Source organism: Anthonomus grandis, chromosome 15 (assembly GCF_022605725.1).
Source record: "Anthonomus grandis grandis chromosome 15, icAntGran1.3, whole genome shotgun sequence".
NCBI lineage: Eukaryota > Metazoa > Arthropoda > Insecta > Coleoptera > Curculionidae > Anthonomus > Anthonomus grandis.
This window is the reverse complement of record NC_065560.1, coordinates 15,100,565-15,126,065: the sequence shown is the minus strand read 5'-3', so window position 1 is coordinate 15,126,065 and position 25,501 is coordinate 15,100,565. Positions and strand designations below refer to the sequence as shown.

Genomic DNA, 25,501 nt, shown 5'->3' with positions numbered 1-25,501 from the left:
TGTTCATGACCAGTGCTATTGTGGGGTATTCTTCCTTAACTTTAGTTGAATGTGCTATTGGTATGGAGCCTAGTTTATTTCCGTTGTGCAATAGTACACACTTCAAACTCCGTTTTGACGAGTCAATAAATAAACGCCAATCGATTGGTTCATATTTCTGCAAGCCCATGGCAGTCATTAAACCAGAAATATTAGTACAAAATACAAAATTATCCTCCTCAGCGAAAAAGGGAAGTAAGTCTTTTTCTCGAGTGCGGTAATAAGAAACTTTAGTTTCTTTAGTTAAAAGATTTCTCTCTTTTAATCTGGAGGCCAATAATTCAGACGAAGTTTTGGATAGTCCAAGGTCTCTAATTAAATCATCAAGTGCACTTTGATCGAATGGTTTTGGTTCAAAGAGATTTTCTGGAACAAACTCGTCATCGCTCATGCTACTCAGTTCATTCAATTCATCAGAACTTTCTGTAGATGTAGATGGTAATGGTAAAGATGTATCTTTTGAGCTCCTTACAGGCCTCACAGCTGATGTTGATGTGGGGTAAATCCATTTGGAGCGGTTCGTCTTGTTGATTCCTTTTATATTAACAACGCAAAAATAGCAGTCATCGTAATGATTTAAAGGTTCACGCCAAATCATTGGGGATTGGAATTTAAAAGAGAGTCTCTTCTTAGTGGCCCATAAACGTAATTCTTCAACACAAATTTTGCACACAATATTGGGCACCCAGCACTTGTTATCTGTGTCCAAAGGAAAACCAAAACACTCTAAATTCGCTCGTTTCACAAAGTCTGACATATTCAATCGAAATTTTTGAAAAACATATTCACCACAAATATAACAAAAACAATTCGGATCGTTAATGCAGACCCTTCTTAGCGAAGTCATGATGAAAATTACAATAATTTATCTAAAACGCGACTATAATAGATAAAAAACCAAAAATAAAGATAAATGAGAAGAACGTAGCTATATCTAAACAACTCGAGCTGTTAGAGTAAAACTGACGACAGATTCAAAATCAGATGCCTCGAATTAGTAAACAACAATAAAAATATTTCAGTCAACATAAAATAACCTTCGATTTGTTGTGCAGTGTAATTATTCAAAATGTAATACTGTAGTAATTTTAAGTAAATAAAAAAAATTGATAAAAGAATTAAGAGTTACTTGAGGTATGCTTAAGGCGAGGAATTAGTAAGAAAAAAAAACAAATCCGCACTGAACTACTGTTCAAGGGGAAAATCCAAAACGTGATCACGTGTTGTTTACAAGAAGTAATATGTTTGGAGCCTAATTCACAATACCTCACTGGCCCTAAAATACCTTTTACAAACTCTAGTCAAGTCACATTAATAAATAAAACTTTTAAATGGTAAGGTTCGACTTTGAAAGCCTATTAATGGTACGTTGGTGCAATAAAACCTATTAATCAACAACCAACATTATGACTAAATATGTTATTTGTAGCAAGTAGCCGATCCCTTACAAGGTGATCCAGGCTCAATGTCAAAACCAATTATGTCGATGCTCGACTCAAATGAAAACCCTCAGGTTAATGTTAATAGACTTAGCAAGAACTCCTTAACGTTTTTGTTTTACATAAAAGAAAATAAACCCATAAAATTCAAATTAATAAATCAACCCCCAACCCTAAATCAAACCGTTCAATAAGAGAAAAATAAAATAAAATGTGCAAAAACTTGCGTGTCCTCTAATCTCTTGTGTATTTTGGCTAAGGTAGCTTAACTCGACAGCTCTGGAACCAGTCAGCTACAACCAGGGTAACGACCACATGGGCAAGTCGATTTCAGGCAAGTTCCAATCCAAAATCGCAGAGCCACAGTACAATGCTCAGTCCAGGCTGTGTTGAGGCTCACTTCAGCCGGTTGCCAACAGTGTTGGGATGACCAGAAAAAACCAGAGAATAGGAAGAGACCAGAGAATAGAGGAGAGAATGAGAAAAAGGAGAGGCCTCTAAAATAGAGGACAAAAAAAATCAGTAAAATAAACACACAATCAATTCTATGGCAATTACCAACATGTTGCTACATACCTAAGGTGGTGAGCGAGGCCTAGAGTCTCGTTTTGTGGTTAGAAAATTTCAAAATCCCATAAATGGTGTGGGAGCAGCCGACCAAATCCAAAAATATCAGGTCAATCCGAAATCCTCTCGGCTACAACTTCCCACTAGACGTTCATCAAATTAAACCCCAAAACTTGGGAGGAATATTTTTCCATTCAACCGAATTACCGGCAAGATGAACTTAAATTTTCCTTAAAACCACAAAATGTCGACTGTTCTTTCTGATAACGGGATGGCTACAGGCTGGACAAGGAACTGACAACTGACCAGACAGTGACAGGTGACACTGGCAGTGAACTTGTCTCTCTCTTCAACACGATCTGACCCTGCCTCTTGGTGCAAACTACGCGGAGCCTCACTCTATCAAAATAGAAATTCCGCAATACCACAGCAAAATGATACTGCTCGGATACTAAAACGTGGAAAACTAACAACATTTTCCCAACGGGGCTACGAAATTCCAATTTTCCTCTTACGTCGCTCTGCCTGATTTATGACGCTCCGTCATCCGCCAAATGGAAACCAAACTTTAATGGGAAACAGCAACGCTGCCAAACCTCCACAACAACAAGTGTGTCAATAGTCATTACTGTCAATCGGCTGGTAGGGTTAGAAACCAGATGTCAAGGCACGTTTATTTACTAAAACTTAACTTGAAGAATTGAAGGGAAATATAGCAAGCAATAAATTGCATTACTATCAAACTCCAAATTCCATTTATAAAACTGTAAATCACACAACCCTTTCAAGCCAATACCAAAACCTTACCTAAACTTTTGCCCGAATTTATATGAAATCCCATGTTACATGCTTAGGGCAAAATCTGCATGTAACAATACCAATTCTGACATCCAGATGCACTACAGAAAGTGGCAAACTAAGGTTAAAGAAGAGGTTTCAAGTCGAAATCCCGGCAAGGGAAGAATGGTCGGCGAACCAAGTTAAAGAGCCAAGTGGTTTCCAGGCCTGGTACACGGAGGACCAATTCAGCCGGAGCCGAAGTATACAGGATGGAAACGAACACAGAGGAATCCTTCCCGCTAGGGAAACACACCACACTTTTCCAAGCGGAGGTGTTTGCTATACTCAAAGTAGCCAACAAACGAGAGGCATTGGAAGATAATGAGGGGATTTGCATCTACTCCGATAGACAAGCTGCCCTCAAGGCGATTCAGAAACCCAGGGCCAGCTGAGCGCTAGTCCAGGAATGCAGAGACGCTTTGGAAAGGGTTGCAGCACACAAGGAAGTGAGACTGACATGGGTCCCAGGACACCAAGGTGTCGAGGGCAATAAGCGGGCCGACGAACTGGCAAGACAAGGTTCCGTTAACCCCTTCGTAGGCTCCGAACCTTGTCTCGGTCTTAGCAAAAAACAAATCTCCCAGGCACTTAATAATTGGGCCTGGGAAAAATCAAGAAGAATTGGAGAAGGACAGAAGGATGTAGACAGGCCAAGGAAATAATACCAGACCATGACGGCTCTAAAGCAAGGCGACTGCCAACAAAGACCTGACAAAGTATCAAAGACTTGGTGGGAATCCTGACCGGGAACAACAGTCTAAACATGCATCTACACCTTCTTGGTATAAGAGAAAGCCCACTTTGTCCGAATTGCGGTACAGGGGAGGAAACTTCATATACCACATACTAGGTATCTGTGATAGGTAGAGTCGCCTAAGAAGGAAAATTTTCGGAGCAACGACACTCTAGCGGGAAGATCTTAAAGATCTGGACTGGGACAACGTGCAAGGCTTTATTAAAAGGACCGGCCGACTCAGTGAAGACCGCGCATTGGGAGTGGAGGCGTAGGGGTGGGTGATTCTGGGGTTGGCGAAAAGGCTACTACTACCGTAAAAATAGCAGTTGCGTCTGTGTGTGTTGAATTTGCCTAGTCTTAGAAAACTGTTACAAAACCGCAGTAAGCTTTTTATTGCTATATCAGATGTTTAAATTAAATGAGGATTTCAAGAGTAATTTTTATTATTCTTTATGGAAAAACCACTGTTCTCTCATTTATTTGTCTAAAAATATTCAGTTTTGATGCAGTATGGACGTCACAATTTTAACACCCTGTATCTCGGAGAAGAAGCATTTCTCAGCACATGTTTATATGACAAAGGGGGCTTTTTTTAACGTAGAATACGTGGTTAAGATCTGGACCACCCTGTATAATTATATCGGTTCGGCCATCTCAGGTCTTATGTCCGAAAATCAATACATTAAGTTGCCATAAAAAATCTAAATCACAAGTTAAAATACAAAAAAACAACATTTTTCATATTTTTGCTTCTATTAGTGGTGGAGAGTGGTGTCGAGCGCGGCGTTCACATACAGGGTGTTCATTTGAAAACTTCCCAACACGGATTTATCGAAAACCACTGTTTAAACGCCGAAATACGTCAAAAGGTTTGTCAAGGGGGACAACTTTCTAACCTAAATTTACTTCACTCATTGCCCCACAGGGTCATCTCCTTAAAAATTTTAAATGGCAAGGGGTATCGAGTAATAGCTTGTTTAAAAGGTCTTTCGAAATCTTTTAATTTGACGTTTGATTTTTTTTATAAATCGGTCGATTCGTTTTCGAAAAAATTAGAAAAATCTTTGTTTATCTTAATTTGTTCAGATAGAAAACAAAAACATGAAAATATCAGTTTTTATTTCAATAAGTGTTCAAAATGTTGCCCGTTAGGGTTTGCCTAATCTACAATTCGTTTATAATTCAAAACGAAAACTACCAACATAAACAGCAATTCCGAAGTAGACGTGGAAAAAACTAAATAACCTGATTTTTTTTCCGCATTCTTTTCATCAACACAGATATCCTGGGCGAACTGTATTTATTGTTATACCTGCTTAGTTATTCATAGTTGCTAAGGAAAATAAAGAATTTATTTTGCCGTCAGTTAGATTTGTGACAGTCTTGGAATAGTGAAAATTTATTTGTTGAATTGAAGATTTTACTTCCAAAATGGTTTACACACTAGCCGAAAAAGTGGAAATTATTTTAATTTATGGTGCCCAAAATCTATGTGCTCGGCAAACTGCTGGCACGTTTAATTTAACGCCAAACATCCGGAGAAGATAACTTCGCATAGATATGTTTTGGACCTTGTTACTAAGTTTACTGAAACTGGATCTGTTGCAAATAAAAAACGTGATCATCGGCGAATTTTGGATAAAGCTGCTCAAGTTGAAGTTTTGGGTCATTTTGGAATAAATCCTAATACTTCATTACGCAAAATTGTTGCTGCCACTGGAATTTCATTAGGCTCTGTTCACACAGTTACCAAACTTCATAAATTTCATCCATTCAAAATGAAAATATTGCAAGAGTTAACCGAAGACGATTTCGATAGGCGAGTTGAATTTTGTGAAAAAATGACTGAAGCGATTAATGATAACTATACATGTAAAGAATATCTGCTTCAGCGATAAATGCACATTTTATCTAAATGGATTTGTTAATAAGCATAACTGTAGATATTGGAGCAATGAAAATCCTCATGCATTTGTAGAAGGGCATACCCAGTACCCTCAAAAAATGAATGTATGGGCAGGCATTTAAGGAAATAAAGTGATTGGGCCATTAGTTATTAACGGAAATTTAAATAGAGACATTTATTTGGATATGTTGGAAAATACCATCAATCCGCTTATCACTGAATCCATTGAAAACCAAATCGATGATGATGGAAACCCTATACTTGATGAGGCTGAAATATATTTTCAGCAAGACGGCGCTCCTCCTCACTATGTTCTTCCCGTTGGGCAATGGCTAGACAACGAGTTTCCAGAAAAATGGATAGGGCGAAGGAGGCCTATAGAATGGCCTGATAGATCTCCTGAGATAACGCCGTTAGACTTTTTTCTATGGGGTCATTTGAAATCTATTGTGTTTACTCCCCAACATGAAAGTTTGGATGAACTTCGTCAACGCATCATCGACAGCTGCCATATGATATCCCACAATATCTTTTTGAAAATGTCCGTCAGGAATTTGAACATCGCCTATATCATTGTTTGGCCAAACACGGGCAACATTTTGCACACTTATTGAAATAAAAACTGATATTTTCATGTTTTTGTTTTCTATCTGAACAAATTAAGATAAACAAAGATTTTTCTAATTTTCTCGAAAACGAATTCACCGACTTAAAAAAATCAAACGCCAAAATAAAAGACTTCGAAAGACCTTTTAAACAAGCTATTACTCGATAACCCTTGCCATTTAAAATTTTTAAGGGGATGACCCTGGGGGGCAATGGGTGAAAGGGGGTGAAGTAATTTTAGGTTAGAAAGTTGTCTCTCCCTTGACAAACCTTTTGACGTATTTCGGCGTTTTTTTTTAAACAGTGGTTTTCGATAAATCCGTGGTGGGAAGTTTTCAAATGAACACCATGTATATTAGTCAATTATCTTTCTGATTATATTAAGTACAGTTCTATTTTTCTTACCAAAAAGATGATTTTTATTAATAGTGTTTAAAATTAGTTTATATATACATAGATATGCTGAATTGTAAAAAATATTATGAAAAAAAAATAATAATGCTAAAAAATATTGGTACATGTTGTATAATATACAGCACTCAACAATTCTTAAAGGTCTGCACTATTCCGCTTAGATGAAACAAAAAGCGATGATCGTAGACGGCAACTATGCATTGCCTTTATTAAAATATACTTATTTTTACTTACCGTGAAGGTGGTGGCGAACTGGCAGCAATTAACTGTTCCAGAGTGGCCCACTGTTCTGACCTGCTCCAATCTGTCGCCGCTTTTTCATCCTTCTTTTTGAGAGCCTCCAAAAGGGGTCCTAAAGAATCTTTCATGGGCAGCATGTCCATGGTAGCAATGTAAATCAACAGGTGAAAATCGCAGATGGCTTCATAAAACTCATCAAAGGCAAATTGTTGAAGGTACGATGCCAGAGCGTTAAAGTCCTACAAAAAGAAGTTTTAGAGTGGTTCACATATCTTTGTAGTTTTTACTTGTATGTGACCATCGATAAAACGGTTTTCGACAGGAAATGCTTGTTTGGAAGGGTCCGGATTGAAGGTGTACACGGGCGTAACTGGTGTGGAAGCTGGGACGTCCACCAATAGGTATTCTACCGGAAGAGGTCTGGCTAATCGAGACACTTCGTTGCCGTAGGAATCTTTTTCCTGAAAAAAAAACATTTTAATAAAAATTCAATACTTTATACGGAAGTTATGATGTTTAAATACGCTGATATAGAGAAAATTACAATTAAAATGTAAAGGAAAAGCACTTGATCTCGGTAGAGAACGTAAAAGTTAACGATTTTTCAACATCTAAACCATTTACCAGATTCTAATATCTAGAATTATTTATTTTTATATTTTAATTAGGTACGATACACAGTGTTGCGCTTTAGGGATATCGGGCCAAAGTTCATATTCTTAAAACGGTACATTATTCATATATTTGTTTTATTTTTTACGCCAATTTATAAAACAACTGTAACTATACAGATTGTCCCCTTTCAAATAGTCAAAAAATGCTAGAGTATATACAGGAGCCATAAAAAAGTAGTTTGAGATAGGACATTGCTGGTCGGAAGTGCCTCGTTTCCAAAATAGAGGCAGAGAGTGTTGACATATTTTTCCTCTATATTAAAAACGCTTATAGCGATGAAATATTTAGGTTTTAAATAATAGGTGGTGAGGCACTTTTTAAGAAATTGCAGGTGATTTGACCTGTCCAGGGACGAATTTGCGGCACATTTATGTTCATTTTTTTATAAAAAAAAAGATACGCCAGTTTTTTTTTAAAAAAAAAATCGATATATTTTGTTTATTTTCAATAAAACACATGCCTTGCATTTTTGCGCTCCGACGCACCGTTTTCGTGCAATAACATAAAATTCTCTAAAACTTCAAAACTTTTTTGTCACAACGAAAAGTTTAATATCATTACAATAAAAAATTAATAATTTAACTAAACAATAAGCAATTTAACAGAAAAAAATTAAAAAACAATTGAAAAAGAACAATTTAAATAATAAAAAAAAAACAATTTAAACAATAAAAAAATAAAACAATCCAAACCAAATGCTCAAAGTGACCTCCAGGCATTTCCAAACATTTTCTGCACCTGTTAACCCAAGGTGCCCGTACGCGAGTGAGATCCCTGGATCGTTTCTCAGAAAGTCCGCAGGCACCACAACTCAAGCAACTAGGTTTTCTTGGTTACAGGTGTTGCGTAGATAAGCTGTTCCATGGCGCCCCAGACAAAAAAGTCTAGAGGTGCCAGATCAGGTGACCTTGCTGGCCAAGGCACTGCACCACCTCTACCAATCCACCTGTTGTTGTAAGCCTGATCTAGAGAGAGCTATCATGTTGTAACCAGAGTTCCCTCCGCAACTAGAGAGGCACATCTTTCATTAGGCCCGGCAAAACATCTCACAGAAATACTAAGTAACTATTACCGGCAAGGTAATCTGGTAGAAGATACGGCCCAATTAAGTGGTCGCCAAGAATACCTGCCCAAACATTAATGTGAAATTTCTGCTGATACGCTCTAGTGTGTTCGATTAGGAGTTTTGATCGCTCCACTCGTGGTTATTGCGAGGATTAAACGTGGAATATTAACGTTTTGTTCTGTTTGACGGAGAAACCATTTGGAGAACTTAAGACGACGAGGAGCATATGCAGGAATAAGATGCTGCACCTTTTGCAGTTTAAATGGATAAAGATTATGGCTGTGCATGCAGTACTCGGTGCACGGTGTTTTTCGCACAACAAACTTTTGAAGCTAACTTACGACTGCTACTATTGGGCTTAATTTGAATACGTCCCATAAGTTCATCCCCTATAGCATCTCTTACCGGGCACCGCCTTGCAACTATTCGATCAATCTGTAGTGAAAAACCATCGAATTTTAAAACATTAATTATCTAAAAATGTGATAGGGAAAAAACCAGTTTTACCAGTGATCATGTATGAGTTCTAATAAAACTTACGAACGTTCTGTGTTCGAGAAATTCGCGATCTGGAAAACACTGTGCTAACAAAGCATTTCCTCGCACTTCTCCATACAGAAGATGCATATCTGCAAGCTCATCCAATCCAAGAAGATTGATTTTTACCAGTTTTCTTTTAAAACAGTTAGAGACAACTAATTAATAATTAATTAATAAATTTTTTACTTTTGTTTGATAACTGTCATTTATTTTTCTCTTGTTCATGTTATATTCTTGACAACATTATTTGCAATTGGCTATGGTATCTCGATCTTCTGCAATAATTGACTTTCGATCCGATCTCCTAATAAAAGTGAATGCCATACCGCAAAAATACCATAGTAGGTTTACATCGACACTAAACATAACAAAACATGGACACACTTTGTTATTATTATTATTTATTTTATTATAGGAGATTACCCTAAAAATTTGGCTAAAATTTAAATAAAAATAAAAAAATAAAGAACCCTGGTATGAATTTTATTTTTTTTGCGCCAAAACGGTGCGTCGGAGCGCAAAAATGCAAGGGCTGTGTTTTGTTAAAAATAAACAAGATATTAAAAGAAAAATTTTTTTTTTTTCAAAAAAACAGTGGTGTACTCCCTGGACAAGTTAAATTTTACTCACCACCTATCATTTAAAACCTAAAAAATCCATTTAAAACGCTTTAAGCGTTTTTAATATAGAGAGAAAAAAAAACTATTTTTTGACGATTTTTTTGAAAAATTTCAACACCCTGTATTGACATAATATACTCGTACTAAAGTATTCGAAAAGGCAACATAATAAAATTAATACTACTAATAGGTTAGTATATATTAAATACGTTCTGTCTTTCACCTGTTGCGAGTGTACTGAAAGTGTAAAAAATCTTGAATTTGATTTAGAAACCCTCAAAAAGTACTGTAATAACAAAATATTACAATTACATAGTGGAACAAAAAACTATACTATTGTTTCGATAATAATAAGAAAAACTTTTTTCCTTGATACTTTAACCGAGTTAGCAATATTTAAAATTAATACCTAGTTATTGCCCGCTTTGAAACATAGTTAATTGAAATAATTTTTTTTTTAAATCACAGTTTTTTTTATAAGAAATTATGCGATAATATCAAGAATTTAAAGGCTTCAAATAGTTTATCCTCAAAAAGTTACAAATACATTTTCTTATTTTTTTTTAACTTTAGTTAAATTCCAGAAAAAGTTTTATAAATGAATTTATAATTTACCCTCTGAAACTGTCCGTTATTAATTGTAAAATATCTTTATCAAGTGTTAAAAAAAAAAATTACTTTGAAAAATGTGTTTAGAAAATAAAGGGAATTTTTAAATTTAGAGGGTTTGGAGAGTCCATTTTTTAAGTAATGTTGGCACATATGTCTCTAAAATATTGTATCATTTAATTTCAATATCGCGCCAATATTTCCAACTTAATTTCAAGTGTGCCGCGGCCCCTTATGAGCTTTTCAGCTGACCATGGTACCGGAAGGTTCGCTGATCTTTCACGCGGTTCCAGAGACGTGCACAAAAAAATGTACCCGCTTATGTCACTGCGAAAATTCTGGAATGACGAAGCACAGCTGCTATTCGCTGCATTGCCAATATGATAAAATGTTCAGGTGTATTGATTGCTTATTTTATTAGTGGCAAGGTGTTTATATGAGCCCGGAGATTTTCGTTTGTTAAAGAAAAATTATTCAAAGAATTTGTATCAACGTTTACGTAAAAAATGAAGAGTGTAAAAAGTGTGTGAAATGTTAACAAATACCTGGTGAGTTTACTTGTTTTCGGTATGAAACGCATAGCAGCAAAATTTGTTTCAAAATTGTTGAATTTTGAACAAAAACAGCACCGAATGGAATCACTTAATGAAGTCAACACCGATGCAGAATTACTGAAACGTATTATAACAGGTGACAAAACATAGGGGTTTAAAATATGAAGTCGAAACTAGGCTGAATCGTCCCAGTGCAGGCCTTCTGGATCGCCCAGACCGAAAAAGGCTCGACAATTGTGGTCAAACATGATTGAAGATTATGGTCACTGTAGGGTAAAAGGATGGGAGATGGACCAGGAGGGTAGGCGGTCTACTCAAAATATCCGGCAAGTTTTGGCAACAGGGCAAGAGTAACCTGTCCCGTTCTGTTTCTTAGTAGTGTTGTAAAAATCCGGATTAATTCAATGTCCGGACAGCATTGATTCGGATGAATTGAAAATTCGGTTTTTTCATCCGGATTAATTCATCCGCTCGATGTCTCGCCCGTTCGGCAAATTATGCCATGTTTCGGGCTCGATGCTCGACCGTCCGATAAACGTTTTTTATAGCTGTTTTTCGAATATAAGGTATGCATTATGCAACCCATTAGACATTTCGTTTTTACGCATTTTTACATGATGTTAAAACTAAAATAGCTAATTATGTATGTAATAAATCAAGTGTATTTTAAACTATGCAAAATATCCCTACAAAAATGCTTTGTTTACAAAAAAACTTCTGAAGGTCAGGCGACCCTTAAAAAGTTTGAGCGTTCTCATAGTGTCTCTTATGTTTCTAAATGAGTACAATAAGGATAGATAAAGCAATAGGTTTAGACAAGGCGACGCGACTATATTGCCGATTGCCGGGTTATTTGTCCGGACGATTTAATTCGGATTCTCTTAGCCGGTGGAACGTGGAACTTCGTGTCACTTCGTGCAAGCTTTTATTTCATTGTCGGTCGAACGGGCGGCGTGTATCCGGACGATTTAGATATCCGGATTGATTCGGACTAATTTGATATTCGGATTGAACGGACGATTAATCCGGACTCTTCGCATCACTATTTCTTAGCGTCAGTTGCCTTTGAGACGGCGACTGGAACGCATTATAACGCACCTTCGCGAATGTTATTTACGATAGCTGAAATCACCACGTGCAAACATTTTATATCAGTTTTGAGAATCCTATTTTTTTTTTAAATCAGGTAAGTTTAACCGATTTTTTTTGGATTAGTGTTTAAATACCATATACAAGATGTACTAGAGAGCATCGTAGCTCTAATCGGCATATTTTAGAACCTAGACTCTGGTCCATCTATCCTCCTATTTAAGGATAGATGGCCCACTTAAGTGGAGGAGAGTTGGACCAGCCTATTTTGTTTTAGGATTATGCCCAATAAAAATATCCGAAAACAAAACGCACCTAAAAGAGGTTCTTGGACGGCTAGAGCATTAGGTGATGCAGTTGATGCTGTGAAGAATGGCGGTATGGGCATTAACGAAGCCGCGAAAGCATTTGGAATCCCAAAAACAACTTTTAAGCGCAGATTAAAAGCAAATAACATCGATAGCTGTAATCGTCTAGGGCCAGATTGTTCTTTGGGCTCGAACGTCGAAACAAAAATAGTCAGTCACATAAAAAAACTGTAAAAGGAAGGCTGTGCACCCACCAGAACAGAAGTAAGAATCATGTCGTTTAATTTAGCTGAACGATTGGGGATTCCAAATAAATTTAATAAAAAAGAAGGTATTTAAAAAAAATTAAAACCACATTGCTAATTTATTATCGTCTTTTTTAGGTAAAGCTGGCCAAAAATGGTTAGAACTGTTTTTAAAGCGAAGACCTGAAATTTCAATCAGAAAATCCGAGAACACCTCAATTGCGCGAGCTTTGGGAATGTCAAGAGAAACCGTTAATAATTACTTTTCATATCTACAGAGAATTATCACTGAACACAATTTTTATGATAAACCCGAGCATTTCAATACAGACGAAACAGGATTACAGCTGAACACTAGCGCTGGTCAGGCACAAGCCGAAAAAGGATCAAAATGTGTTCCAAGCGTAAGCCCTGGGGAAAAGGGTGAGACAATTAGTGTCATAGCATGTTGTAGCGCAGAAGGCACTCTTTTCGCCCCATATTGTATTTTCAAAGGAAAAAATAAAAAAGAATACTGGCATGAAGGTATGCCACTGGGTTCTAAAATTAGAATGTCGGAAAAATCTGCTAACTCGCCCTCGGGTAAAACTTTACTAATAGTAGATGGCCACACGTCCCATACGACCAACCTGGACCTACTAGAATTTGCTGAGCAAAATGATACAATTTTGTTTTGTTTACCATCGCATACCACTCACTTCACCTGCAGCCTCTTGATCGCGCCTTCTTTAAATCTCTTAAAAGCAACTTCTACGCTGAAAGCCGTTTTATGGTTCAAAATAACCCAAACAGGGTCCTTAATCGTCTTCAATTTGGTTAGCTGTTAGGTCGAGCATGGGGAAACTCAGTAACTGTTCAAAATGCGGCCTCTGCATTCAAATCCACTGGGATTTATCCATTTAATCCGTTAATTATCCCGGAATATGCTTTTTTAACACAGACACCCCTTGAAAGTCCTGAAACAGAAACATTACAGACGGTCCAGACGGATAACTTATCAGTTAGAGCTGAGTCTCCTCAACCAGGCCCCTTCGGAATTCAAAATCTAAAAGCCTTACCCATCAACCCTAACAAGTCATCAGTACCTGTTTTATCTGCAGCAGTGAAAAGAGTTCGTAAAAAAATATCCGGAGAGATAACAGCCAAGGAATTTATAAAAAATAAGAAAGATGCACAACTCAAAAAGAACGTAAAACCTGTAAGAAAATTAAAAAGTAAGAGAAAGGTGAGTGAATTTTCAGTGTCTGAAGATGACGTTACTCTTGATGACAGTTCCAGTGGTGAAGAAAAGTTTAGTGATTTAGAAAATGAATGTGTCGGTTGCAAGGAGGACTATAACCAAACGTCTAAAAAAGACGAATGGCTGCAATGTATTATTTGTAAACGTTGGTTACATGAAACTTGTTCTGGCTTCGTTAACCTTTGCAATATTTGTGGAAAAACTGTAGCCACCAAAAAAAAGAAAGTATAGCATGGTCCGTATATCCAACCATTATGTATATTTGTAAGGGCTTAGAATTAATATTTTTAATTCCTACTTATACCAAAAGAAATACCAATGTTATGTTATGTTATATATATTTTTTCCAATTTTGTTATTTTTTTTATTAAAGAAGCACGTTTAATTTTTTTAAATGTGGTCCATCTCTCCTCCTTTTACCCTATTCTTCGATTTTAATTACACAGTACAATATGAATTCTTGCCATGAGGCCAAACGGTCAATAAGAAGTACTACCTACAAGTTTAACGATGTTTACGTGAAGCAATCCGAAAAAAACGCGTGTGACGTTTCTATTTCCAAAAATAAAGACAACTTTAAAGAGCCATCAATCAAGCCAAAATTGCCTCCAGGTACCACTCCACATTTTTTTAAAATTATTTATAGCTATTGATCAAATAAACAGCTTTAAAAATAGATATTTTAACATCTCCTCATAATCTATTAAATATATTTCCGATTTCCTTAATATTTGGTCCCGCGCTCCTATTAGACTTCAGGTTAATTCCATTTAAATTTGCTTATAATAAACTTTCAGTGGCGGAGAACTTGAGAATTTTTCGTTTTATTTATTTAAAAATATAGCCTAAATATTGCAAAAGATTTTTTTATTGTTACTTTACAAAAAAATTTTAACATGAATGTTATTTAAGCTATGAAAAAAATCATGTTAAAGATAAATTGATGACTATTTTGTGCGAAAAATGCCGAAAGCAGGATAAGCAACAGGTCTCAACTTTGACGAATCGTTATTTTCATTCATTTAAGAAGAGATGGCTGGCTAAAAAGAGAACAAAAACGAGATTTATGGCACAAAATAAGGAATAGATGAAAAAAGGTTTGAATATACTATCTGTTAAGTTGACTGTTAAAATTTCTGTTGGAGCACCAAAATCACAATTTGAGGATCTGGGCTATGCAGGAAGATAACAATAGATTAAAACTTCTGATGAAATCTTATGAAACGAGTGAGCTATTATTTGCTGCTAGAGTAGATACTGTTTAGATCTTCTAAAAAATTGGTTAGCAGCAAATTTATTGTCTAAGACTTCTGAGTCGTCAAGTCAACAAATTAAACCCGCAACAAATTTCTTAAGCAATACGTTCTTAATAATTATTCTTCCCAGGTTTCTTCCGATAAGGCACTTGCTCTAATGGTAAATACGCATTTGCCAAAACCTCAATATCAACTATTAAGAAACAACGCTATTGAAAATAAAGCAATTTGTATCCATCCTATACCTTTATAAGAGAATCAAAAAATGTATGCTCCTCTTCGGAGATCACTGTTATCCTCAGATCACCGTGATCACCGAACACTTTTATTTCCAATAGGCAACTTGCAGAATAATAATTCTATCAGGATGATGGAAGTTAAACTTAAGTCCCAAATTTTAAAATTTCTCATCATTTTTTTGAAAGTTCTACGTCCCTTTGACAAAAAAAAAGTATACTACAGATATCTACAAAATCAATACGTTTCAGGTACTGCTGGCATCCACCAGATGCCTCTATATAGACACAAAATATGTACATCGATATTTCTATAAGCAAACAAAATTCTACCTGTGGATTCAATTCATTGCGAGTATGGCGCAAACCACATGTATGAAGCTTGTATGGTAAAAACCGGAATCGTATGTCGGCCATCTTGCTTGGCAAGATTGACAGGGAGCTAACAGATAGTTGGTGACATTGACTGATAGAACATCATTTGTCATTGTCATACCATTTGAGTTTGTTTTTCATTTCAATGAATGCAAGGGTGGGTTGAGTTTGCTATTTGTTTTAAGGATGTTATTTTAAATTCGTGACTTTTTTTTTCTAAAAAGTTCTCTTTCAATATTAGGAGTAATGTTTTATTTGATTTGCAGCAAGCAATTCCAGGTTTCTGGTGAGAAAATTGATTTTATTTATTACTATTATGTTTTTGTATTGTCAATCTTTAGGCTTTAATAAAGACAAATTCAGTTGATTTCAATGAAGAAGTTTCGCTTTTCAAGTATTTAATTTTTAACTTGATTATTATAAATACATATTACAAAATGTCTGGCTTCTCACTTTCTATTCAATCATTAAAAATTGATTTAAAATTCTCCTGACAATTTCCTTGATGTAAGAGTATGTATATTTTAAATGGTTCTGAGAAACATGGTAATAAAAGATTTTTTTAATTTCCTTCAGTTCATATTACAAGAAAAACATGGAGAGCGCAAGATATGCAATGTAAATTTTATTAAGACTTTGAGCTATAGAATTTCTTCTGATCAGTTCTCCACAAATTTTAATAATGCTGATACTGCTGGCTTTACACTACAATACATATTTATTTAAACATTTATTTTGGCTTTTTTTTCACATGAATCATTTAGTAAATTGATTTATAAGGTTTACACTGCCTATTTTTTTAATTTTATTTAATAATCATATCATACCACTTTCTGTGTTCACTGAGACGAGACATAGGTATAGAGACTAAGAGACCTGAGCACCCGGAATGGATCAGAATTAATGTTTTTCTTACAACTTGTGTTTTTTAAAGAGTTTCGTTTTATTTTATGTAAACATTTGTCCTTGATTGGGTTTTTATTAATATTATAGTTCCAAGATATGTTAGTATTAAAAGAGACCAACAAATATACATATATAATACTATGTAAGTGACATAATATGTTTATACTGAAAAGTTGTTTTCATTTTAAAAGAGTTTATTTTGTTTTGGATATATTGTTTCTTTAGATAAATAATAAATAAAATTTTAAGATAAACTCTGCTATAGAATTTTAAATTAATTTTTATAATCTGATTAAGTTTTCTTTAGGAAACCGATACAATTACATATTAAATAAAGGCATCCTTTAGATGTATGATGAGAAAATATTATAATTATAAGAGAAATAATTTTGATAACCTTTTCTAATCTGTTTAAAATTAGGGTAGTTCAGTGCTAACAAAATACTTTAAAACATTTTTAGATTAATTCTAATTTATATAATGTCTGTTATGTTATAATAAATTATTGTATATTATGTATACTATTTTAAGTAATTTTTTTTTCAGGAAAATTAAATAATGAATGTATTAAAGAAAAATATTGTTTTATTTTCATTTGTCAATTGGTGATATGTCATACACTATTGTTAATTTATTGCAGTAAATTAACTCATTTAGATATGTAAAAAAGCTGAAAAGTTTTATTTAAATTCGGATCAATATCTGATGCTAACACCTAATCAAAAAGGCTCTTTTCTCGATGAGTAACCTTTTTGATTAGGCGTTTGCTTTAGATATGACGATTAAATGATAACGATGGTCTAGCGTACAAAGGTGCTAAGTACCAATTTTGGTCATAACGTGTTATTTGACATACCTAAACCCTCTAAGACATTATTATTTCTACCTTGCGAACACATGTGCTAAGTAAAAACTGTATATTTTAGCGTCTAGCGCCATCTTTCAAAAGGAACAAGTACTTCTTACATGCAGGTTTCTACAACTTATGTGTTAAGTGCACTTAGAACATTTGTACTACTAACTGAAACTCATGAAAATATTTCATATGATATAAGTGCATTACTTAGCATATTTGTGCTACTAAATACAATGTAAAAGTGAGGTTATATTATTTTGTTGAAATTGCCCGTAAACGTTTAGAAGGATCGTGGTCTTAATTTTTTGTGTTTTAATTAGTGATAATGAGTTCCAGAACAATTATAATATTAAAAAAAGCTCTTGAAGTTCCATATGAAGCCCCAGAAAAAAAAGCAAGGTAAACATTTAATTACATGTGTTGAAGTTGGTTGAAGTTCGTAGTATAGCTTATAAATAAATAACTTTCACACAGCTTTTTTTTTAACAGCTCTCCTAGTGTTAAAATCTGGTAGAAAATACGCGCCCACATTTAACATGAGCGAATTACGGGGCCATTCTCACTTTTCCGTAAAAAAAAACACAATTTTATAGGGCCCTGTCACTACAAGATACTTCCTTAAAATATCAAATAAGAAAAATTTAAAAGAATATCTAAAAAGGAAAATAGTCCTAAAACAAAAAATAGGCAAACGTCTAGAGTTTTCTTCTTAAAAGATGGAAATAGAAACCCACAAAGAGTTTGCCGTAATTTTTTTTGCACCACTTTCGCAATTTCTCATAGAATTGTAGAAAATTGTGCCAAAAACATTAGTTCTGATACCGGTTTCTACACCGGTTTTGACAAAAGGAAAAACTCTCGTCCACCACACACAACATCAGATGAGGCAAAACTGTTGGTTCGGCAACATATAGACTCATTTCCTAAAGTAGAGTCTCACTATTGTAGAAAATATTCAAAAAAACTTTACTTGTCGCCAGAATTAAACATTTCAATCATGTACAGGCTGTATAAAGAGCACTTTTTCAATGAAAAGAAAATATAACCTGTTTCTCTTTTCGTATATCAGAAAATTTTTCATGACTTTGAGCCAGCATTGGCTTTTCATGTTCCAAAAAAGGACCAGTGCTCACAGTGCAATGCATACCATCACGCTACAAACAAAGAACTACTTACAGAAGAGTATAACAAGCACAAAAAAAGAGAACAAGAATCAATGACTATTAAATCTGAAGATAAAAAAAGAGCTGCTAGCGAACATGGCCAAACTTTCCGTTCAATTAGTTTTGATCTCCAGGCGATACTACCTCTACCACATGCCGGAGATAGTCAAATTTTTTATAGACATAAACTTAATGTGTACTACCCAACCCAACCCAACCCAACCCAACCCACGGTAATAAAGGTAGTGCGGAGATAGGTACCTGGTACCTGTCTCTTAAAATACCTCAAAGGCTTAACTGAAACAGTTCGCCACGTTGCATCATTTTCAGACACCTATAGTGGTCAAAACCGGAATAAAAATGTTGCGGCAGCAATGTTATATGCAGTAAGTAATATTAACCATCTGAAAATAATTGACTTGAAATTTATGGAGTCGGGACATTCCTATCTAGAGGCCGACTCAATGCATGCGACGATCGAACGCTCTAAGCGTCATAAAAAAATCTACTCGACCCGCGAGTGGTGTTTGCTAGTTGCAGCCTCTAGAATACGGCCAAAACAACACATTGTACAAAATTTGAAGTTTAACGATTTTTTCGCTTTACAAAGCCTGGTAAATAATTATGTTTTTAATACAACCATGAACACAAAAAAAGAAAAAGTAAATTGGTTAAATATTAAGTGGTTACGTTTAGAAAAAGAAAAACCATCCATAATACGATATAAATACAGTTTGTCTCAAGAAAATTTTGAAGAAATAGACATAAGTTGCAAGGGAAGAGCTGGAAGAAAAAGAACAAGCACAAACTTTGAGTTAAACCAAAAATATATGACAAGACTACCGGTTTCACAAAAAGAAAAAAGATTTGAATTATCTTTTAAAATCTAAAGTAATTCCCGATAAATACACCCAGATTATAAATGAAATTCCTGTGTCTAATATTCCAAGTCAAAATGAAGAGTCTGACTTCTCTGATTAGCATTTTTTTTGTAAAGATCTCATAAAAGATTAGTTTAAGTTTTTTACTTTGTCTTTGGTAGATAACTATTTTTTGTGTTTGTTTGAATAAAAATATTAGTTTTTTCAATGTGGTATTAACTTCCTTAAAAAATTTTTTTTTTGGTACTACAAAGGTGCTAAGTAACAACAAACTTTTTTATTATTATTATTACTTCTGGACACACTAGCATTTTTAGACTTTTTATATCCTAAAAAAGGTCCTAAGAGATCTCACAATATGCGAAAAATCTTAAAGCTTAAATTTTAATTATTGGAAAATTAGCAATTTGGCACTTAACACATTTGCACGCTACACCATCGATAAGATTGTCAGATTAAATGAAATTTGGTTTCCCGCCTTAATTTGGCCACGCCTTTCTACCATTTTGATTGGTCCAATTAGGCACGTCAAACTGTCAAGTTAGTTACAACAGTTTCCGTTGCCAAGCGAGAGGAGTGAGAGGACGCTAGCTGACTTGTCAGAAGAATTTCGATCAGTTTGTATGCAACCACCAGAGAAAAACAAACCACCGAGAAGGGACAAAGCCGGGACCGATTTTTCTTGCGCATGTGCGAGCTTATTTGGTATACCTGTCTTATTGCCGGTCCCCTGCCAGCCACCGGTATGAAGGTTGAATGTGGTGGGGCGACATAGTCTGCCACCCAAGATGGCCGATTTAATCTGTCTAATTTTTGACGTACATCATTGTCTAATTTTTGACGTACATCAAATATGACAATAGTGACGTTAATGACATTTTAACTATCGTATTTGCCGATCGTATTTTTTAAGTTCTCTTTGGGTGGTAAACAAGCCAAGCCTCATGATTATCTCCCAATTTAAAATTTTTAAGTAAATTTATAGCTTTTTGTAGTTTTTTTGAGTCCTGGGTTAATGAATTATTTTACAAACGTGCCAACATCGAATCATCGTGCAACTACATAGAGCAGGAGACAGGTAAATTTCAATTATGACATACCTAAGTGTTTTCTAATAATGTTTAGGTGCATCTTGGATGTATTATCATTTTCCAGGATGATAATACAATAGATTTAATCCTATTTTGGACATATCTATGTCACCATTCTCAATTTAACTTTTTTTTTACAATTCAGTTCTAATTCTTGAACCTTCACTGGGAAAATATCAACTATTTCTTTTTCCTTGTCTTCATCTAGATTAAGATGTTAAGGCAAATATCCTTTATGCAGTAGTTTGTATATTAGGAATTGCCCAGACTGTCACAGAAATCATAGATTTTCTTAATTTCCATTGAATCCATCCTTACAAAAATCTTAGTCTGTCATGTAAGTCCGACTAAAAATGTCACCAATTATCGAGTTTGCTCCAAACACTTTTCTGGTTCTTGGGTAGAAATGATATTCACATGGAGTAGGAACACCTATTTGTTCAATTTAAAGAAAATAATGACAAATCAAGATTGTCATATCCTTCTCAAAAACTGATTTTCCTAATCGACTTAATCCACCTTAAGCTATGCACATTTATGGATAGCCATTTAGTCAATTTAGAGAAAAAGTTTTGGTTGGTTTATAAATATTTAAAGGATAAAATCAAAAGCCAACTTCAAAACCACAACAACAATCTTTAAGTGTTGGTCATTCTAGAAAACAGAAAGGTTTGACAATCTAAAATGTCTTCAAAATTTTATCTTGAATATCCTCATTTAATACTCATGATACACAATCAGAATAATTTTATTTTTTAACTTTTTAGCTAAGATTTTAGTATGTAATATCTTATTTTTTAAAATACCTAAATTACCTAAGATATTTTGATAGTAAATGCTATGCTGTTTACAGTCTTATTTTATTTACTGACCCATAATTAAAATCATGTTATAAAAATCGTTTAAAGTATTATTAAAGTTTACAGAATAGAATACAATATAATAGTATTCTATTCTGTAAACTTTGGTATTATTTAGAACCTTAATTTGTAATCATAACTAATGTGATAATCAATACTTACTAATAATAAAGACTTATGTATTTTGGATCATTAGGATGAAATACTTATTAGGAGATTTAATTTTAACCCAATTAAAATATAATATTGTATACAGTATACACAATACACTGTCTTAATATGTTTTCTTATGTTTCATGTTCCATACTTACTGGAGACAACGGCACTGACTTTTGACATCTTTACCCAATTATGACTAACCAAAAATCAAAAGTCATATTTTGTTTTTATTTTCTTATACTAAAAAATTAAAATGGAAAAAAACATGCATATTAACTTGTACATGTGTATTTGTGTTATATCTAGTCATATTAATTAACTTATTTACAATGAAAAGCCAGATTTATTTCAAGAGATAGGTTCAGTTTCTGTCTTAAGAGTTTATATTTTGTTTTCCATAATATGTGGATATATATTATTTTGTTACTATTGTATAGATGGTTAAAAAATATATATGTTTAATTTTTTATTTAGGTATGTGTGTTACATGTTTCTTATAATGTTTTATACACTTATGGAAACAAAAAAAGCAGATAATTTTTTTTGAAAATCCAGAAATTAGTATTTTCATTTAAATATTTATTTATGCTTTATACCTGCAACAATTCTATTTTTTACATAAAAAGGTCTTATTAATACCATACTTACAGTTTGCAGTATTTAATTTAGAATATATTGTAACTTTTTTTATGCATTTTAAAACCCTTTGTTAAATTTATTTTATTTCATCTTAAAATAAAATATTTAAAAGACAATTTAGTTTTGTTTTTTTTTATTTAAAATTTGGTCCCATATCTATCCTGCCAATTTATAATTCTTGGTAAGTATCTATAGCTAAATATCTTAATAAGCAATGTCTTGAGAACCAAATTTAAATTAAATAATATTTTAGTTGATGTGTTAATTCTTGATTAAAGTGATGAGGTATGTCTGAGATGCAATATTTTTATTTTTTTCTCAGCAAAATTAACGATTTTAATTAAATGTGGGTATTTCTAAATTGATAAGCATATTGTTTTTTTTTAAATAAAATTCTATATAAATATATCTCATCACTCGTCAGTTAACGCGTCAACTTCTGTAATTCTGCAAATTACTGGAAATTTAAATATCAGGCAATAAATCAGGCTTAAATTTCCCGCCACATGCCACCCAAGATGGTTGCCCCCGTCTCTGTCAACAACGTCAATAAAGCTGTCAACAGAATTTCTGTCTGTTCATTAGGCAACACGCATTTCTCTATATTTGTGTTCTGTGCTGCCAGCCGTCGGTTAGTCCGGTAATATTCGACGCCTAGTTTAGTCTAGTCAAGTGTTGCCTGAATTTTTCTCTGTGTTTATTTTTTGTGTGTGTTGTCATTGTGCTCTTTATTTTATTAAAAAATGTATAATATGCCTTATACCTGTGCTTTTCGTGGATGTCATTCAAAGACAGGGTGTGGTGTTTCTTTCTTTGCTTTTCCGCAGGAAGAAGATCGGTAAGTTCAACTTTTCTTTTAATTGTTTCCACTCAAAATAAGTTGTTTCTTTTTTTGTTTTTCGTAATTACAGTAATTAGAGGTATTTATCTATGCAGTAATTAAAAAAAATACATAAATTTAGCTTTTGAATTAAACGTGTAATTTTATGACTTTCAGTGCCAAGTTATGGCTGGCAGCTTGCTATAGAATAGACTTGTTTTCGATACCTAGAGAACAACGTACCAGGAACGTACCAGGAAGTGTAATTTTATGACTTTCAGTGCCAAGTTATGGCTGGCAGCTTGCTATAGAATAGACTTGTTTTCGATACCTAGAGAACAACGTACCAGGAACTATAAGCTCTGTGAGTACCATTTTGATGAGAAGTTTTATAGTGCAGGGCCCTCAAGAAAGCGTTTGTTACCTAACGCGTTACCAACATTATTTCCTAATCCCACAAAAAGGACTTGTGAAGGTGAACAGCTTGAGGATGGACCGCCAAAAAAAGTCTCAAAGGAAAAGGACATAAAAATTCAATCAGGTTAGCTTTTGATGGGTTAACTTACTATAATTTTTACCTACTAACTAATATTAATTTTATGCTTGAAACCCTATTTTGCACATAAAAATATATTTTGTATCTATTATATTTCTTCTTTTTAGATATTTTAATACAGCCTGCAATTATGAAACCAGCAACGTTGGCCGAGCAAAGTATTGCCGAAAAAAATTCTCCTTATGACAGAACTAATAAGACGTTTAATTTAATTATTGCCAATGTATTTTTGTGTTTCATTATACAATGGGCCAATATTATTTCCTCAAAAAATAAAAGTTTGTTTAGAAGATTTTTTGTTTTCCATTATTTATCCTAAATTGTAATTTTTATAGTTAGCACTATACCGGGTGACATAGGAAAAAGGGAACACGCAATAACTTTTTTATTTTTCAAGATAAACAAATGAAATTTGGTATGTCAATAGAATGGTTATAAAGGCATATTTTGACGTATTCAATTGTTTTTGATCACTTCCAGTTGAACCGGAAATGACACGAACTTTCTTATTTTAAATGGGACACCCAGTATATTTTTTCATACATTTGTTATGTGTATTAGGATAACTTAACTATACCAGCAGTAAAATAATGTAATAGTTTTGATTTCAAATTCCCAATAACATTTTTAATCTATTAATTGTCGTATTTCTCTCCGTGTACGGAACTATTAAATTGCCATAACGATTTTTCTCGGTTACTTTATACAGTGTGTCCCACTTAAGGGTTAGCCACCCCTCTAAAATTTTTGTTTCTTGACCAATTTTCAAAAACTTTTTTTTGTTGGATAGATGGTCAAAAATGGCACTTATGAGCCAAGTTCGACATTTAGAGAAAGCAGGGCATGGCCTACTATATTCAAGTTTGAAGTGCGAAAAATCGAGAAGTAGTATTAGCGATATTTATTTTTGAAAAATGGTACTGAATTATTGTTCAGGACCACTTAAAACATAAGTGTACCAAATTTGGTTATGAGAGTATACAGGGTGTTGAAATAAATTGGTGTCAAATTTTTAAAAGGCGCAATAACATTCTTAATCAAATACGAATATTTTTTAAATTTTTAGCTAATTGGCATGCGTCTTGAGAACACAAAGGTTGGAAATATCCTTCAATAAACAACAATCGATCATATTATCATTCTATTCTGGGCTCAATTTGTTTGTTTTTTTATGAGTTTGTTTGTTAAATTCCAAAGATATGATTGTGTCTGGTTAAAAATTATTTTGTGGGAATTTTACCCAAGTATGCTATGAAAGAAAATGTTCCTGACAGTTTGTCAAAGTTTTCATGCATTTAGTTCATTTTGACTGCTTGTCGAACAATTATGGGTGATTATAATTTAAACGAAAGAGTTGAAGTAGTGCGGCTAGTTAGCGATGGAGTTAGAACATTTCGTGAAACTGCGGCGGAATTTAGCAGGAGAATCCTGGTAAAAACATCCACCATTCAACAATAGCCAGAATAAACTACGGGTTTGATCAGTCTGGTTCAGTAGGCGGAGTACGTCCTCATTTACATCGTAATCGAGCAAATAATAATAACCAAATAATTCTTAAATACTTTAATGCTAATAGCGTTAGCTCTAGCATTAGAGTTGCCAGCTTAAATATTTCCAAAAATTGCATATGGAGGTGTTTAAAAAAAAATAACAAGAAGCCTTTCAAGCCTATATTCCTTCACACTTTGGAACACGAGGATGAAGAATGCAGGATGGAATATTGTTTGTGGTTACAAGGCGAGTATTTGGCTAACCCTACATTTTTGAAAAATATTTTATACACCGATGAGGCAACATTTACTACAAACGGCATAGTGTCATCTCAAAATATTAGAATGTGGAGTAACGTAAATCCCAATTGGGTGATTCAATGTAAAAGGCAGTATTCGCAGAAAATTAACGTATGGTGCGGTATCTTGAACGAACGTATAATCGAGCCGTTTTTCTTTAATGAAAATCTAAATGGACTT

At 34.0% G+C, this 25,501-nt stretch overlaps 1 protein-coding gene across 1 annotated transcript in view; it reads right to left on the bottom strand.

Annotated features, from left to right (window-relative positions):
* Nucleotides 1-25,501, bottom strand: part of LOC126744905 (nuclear protein localization protein 4 homolog) — a 128,616-nt gene that overhangs the window by 4,088 nt on the left and 99,027 nt on the right. The window contains exons 9-10 of the mRNA XM_050452493.1: nt 7,075-7,248; nt 6,782-7,026 (exon numbers count right to left, since the gene is read on the bottom strand). Of these exons, the coding sequence (XP_050308450.1) occupies nt 6,782-7,026; nt 7,075-7,248 (419 nt within the window). The remainder of the gene's footprint in view (nt 1-6,781; nt 7,027-7,074; nt 7,249-25,501) is intronic.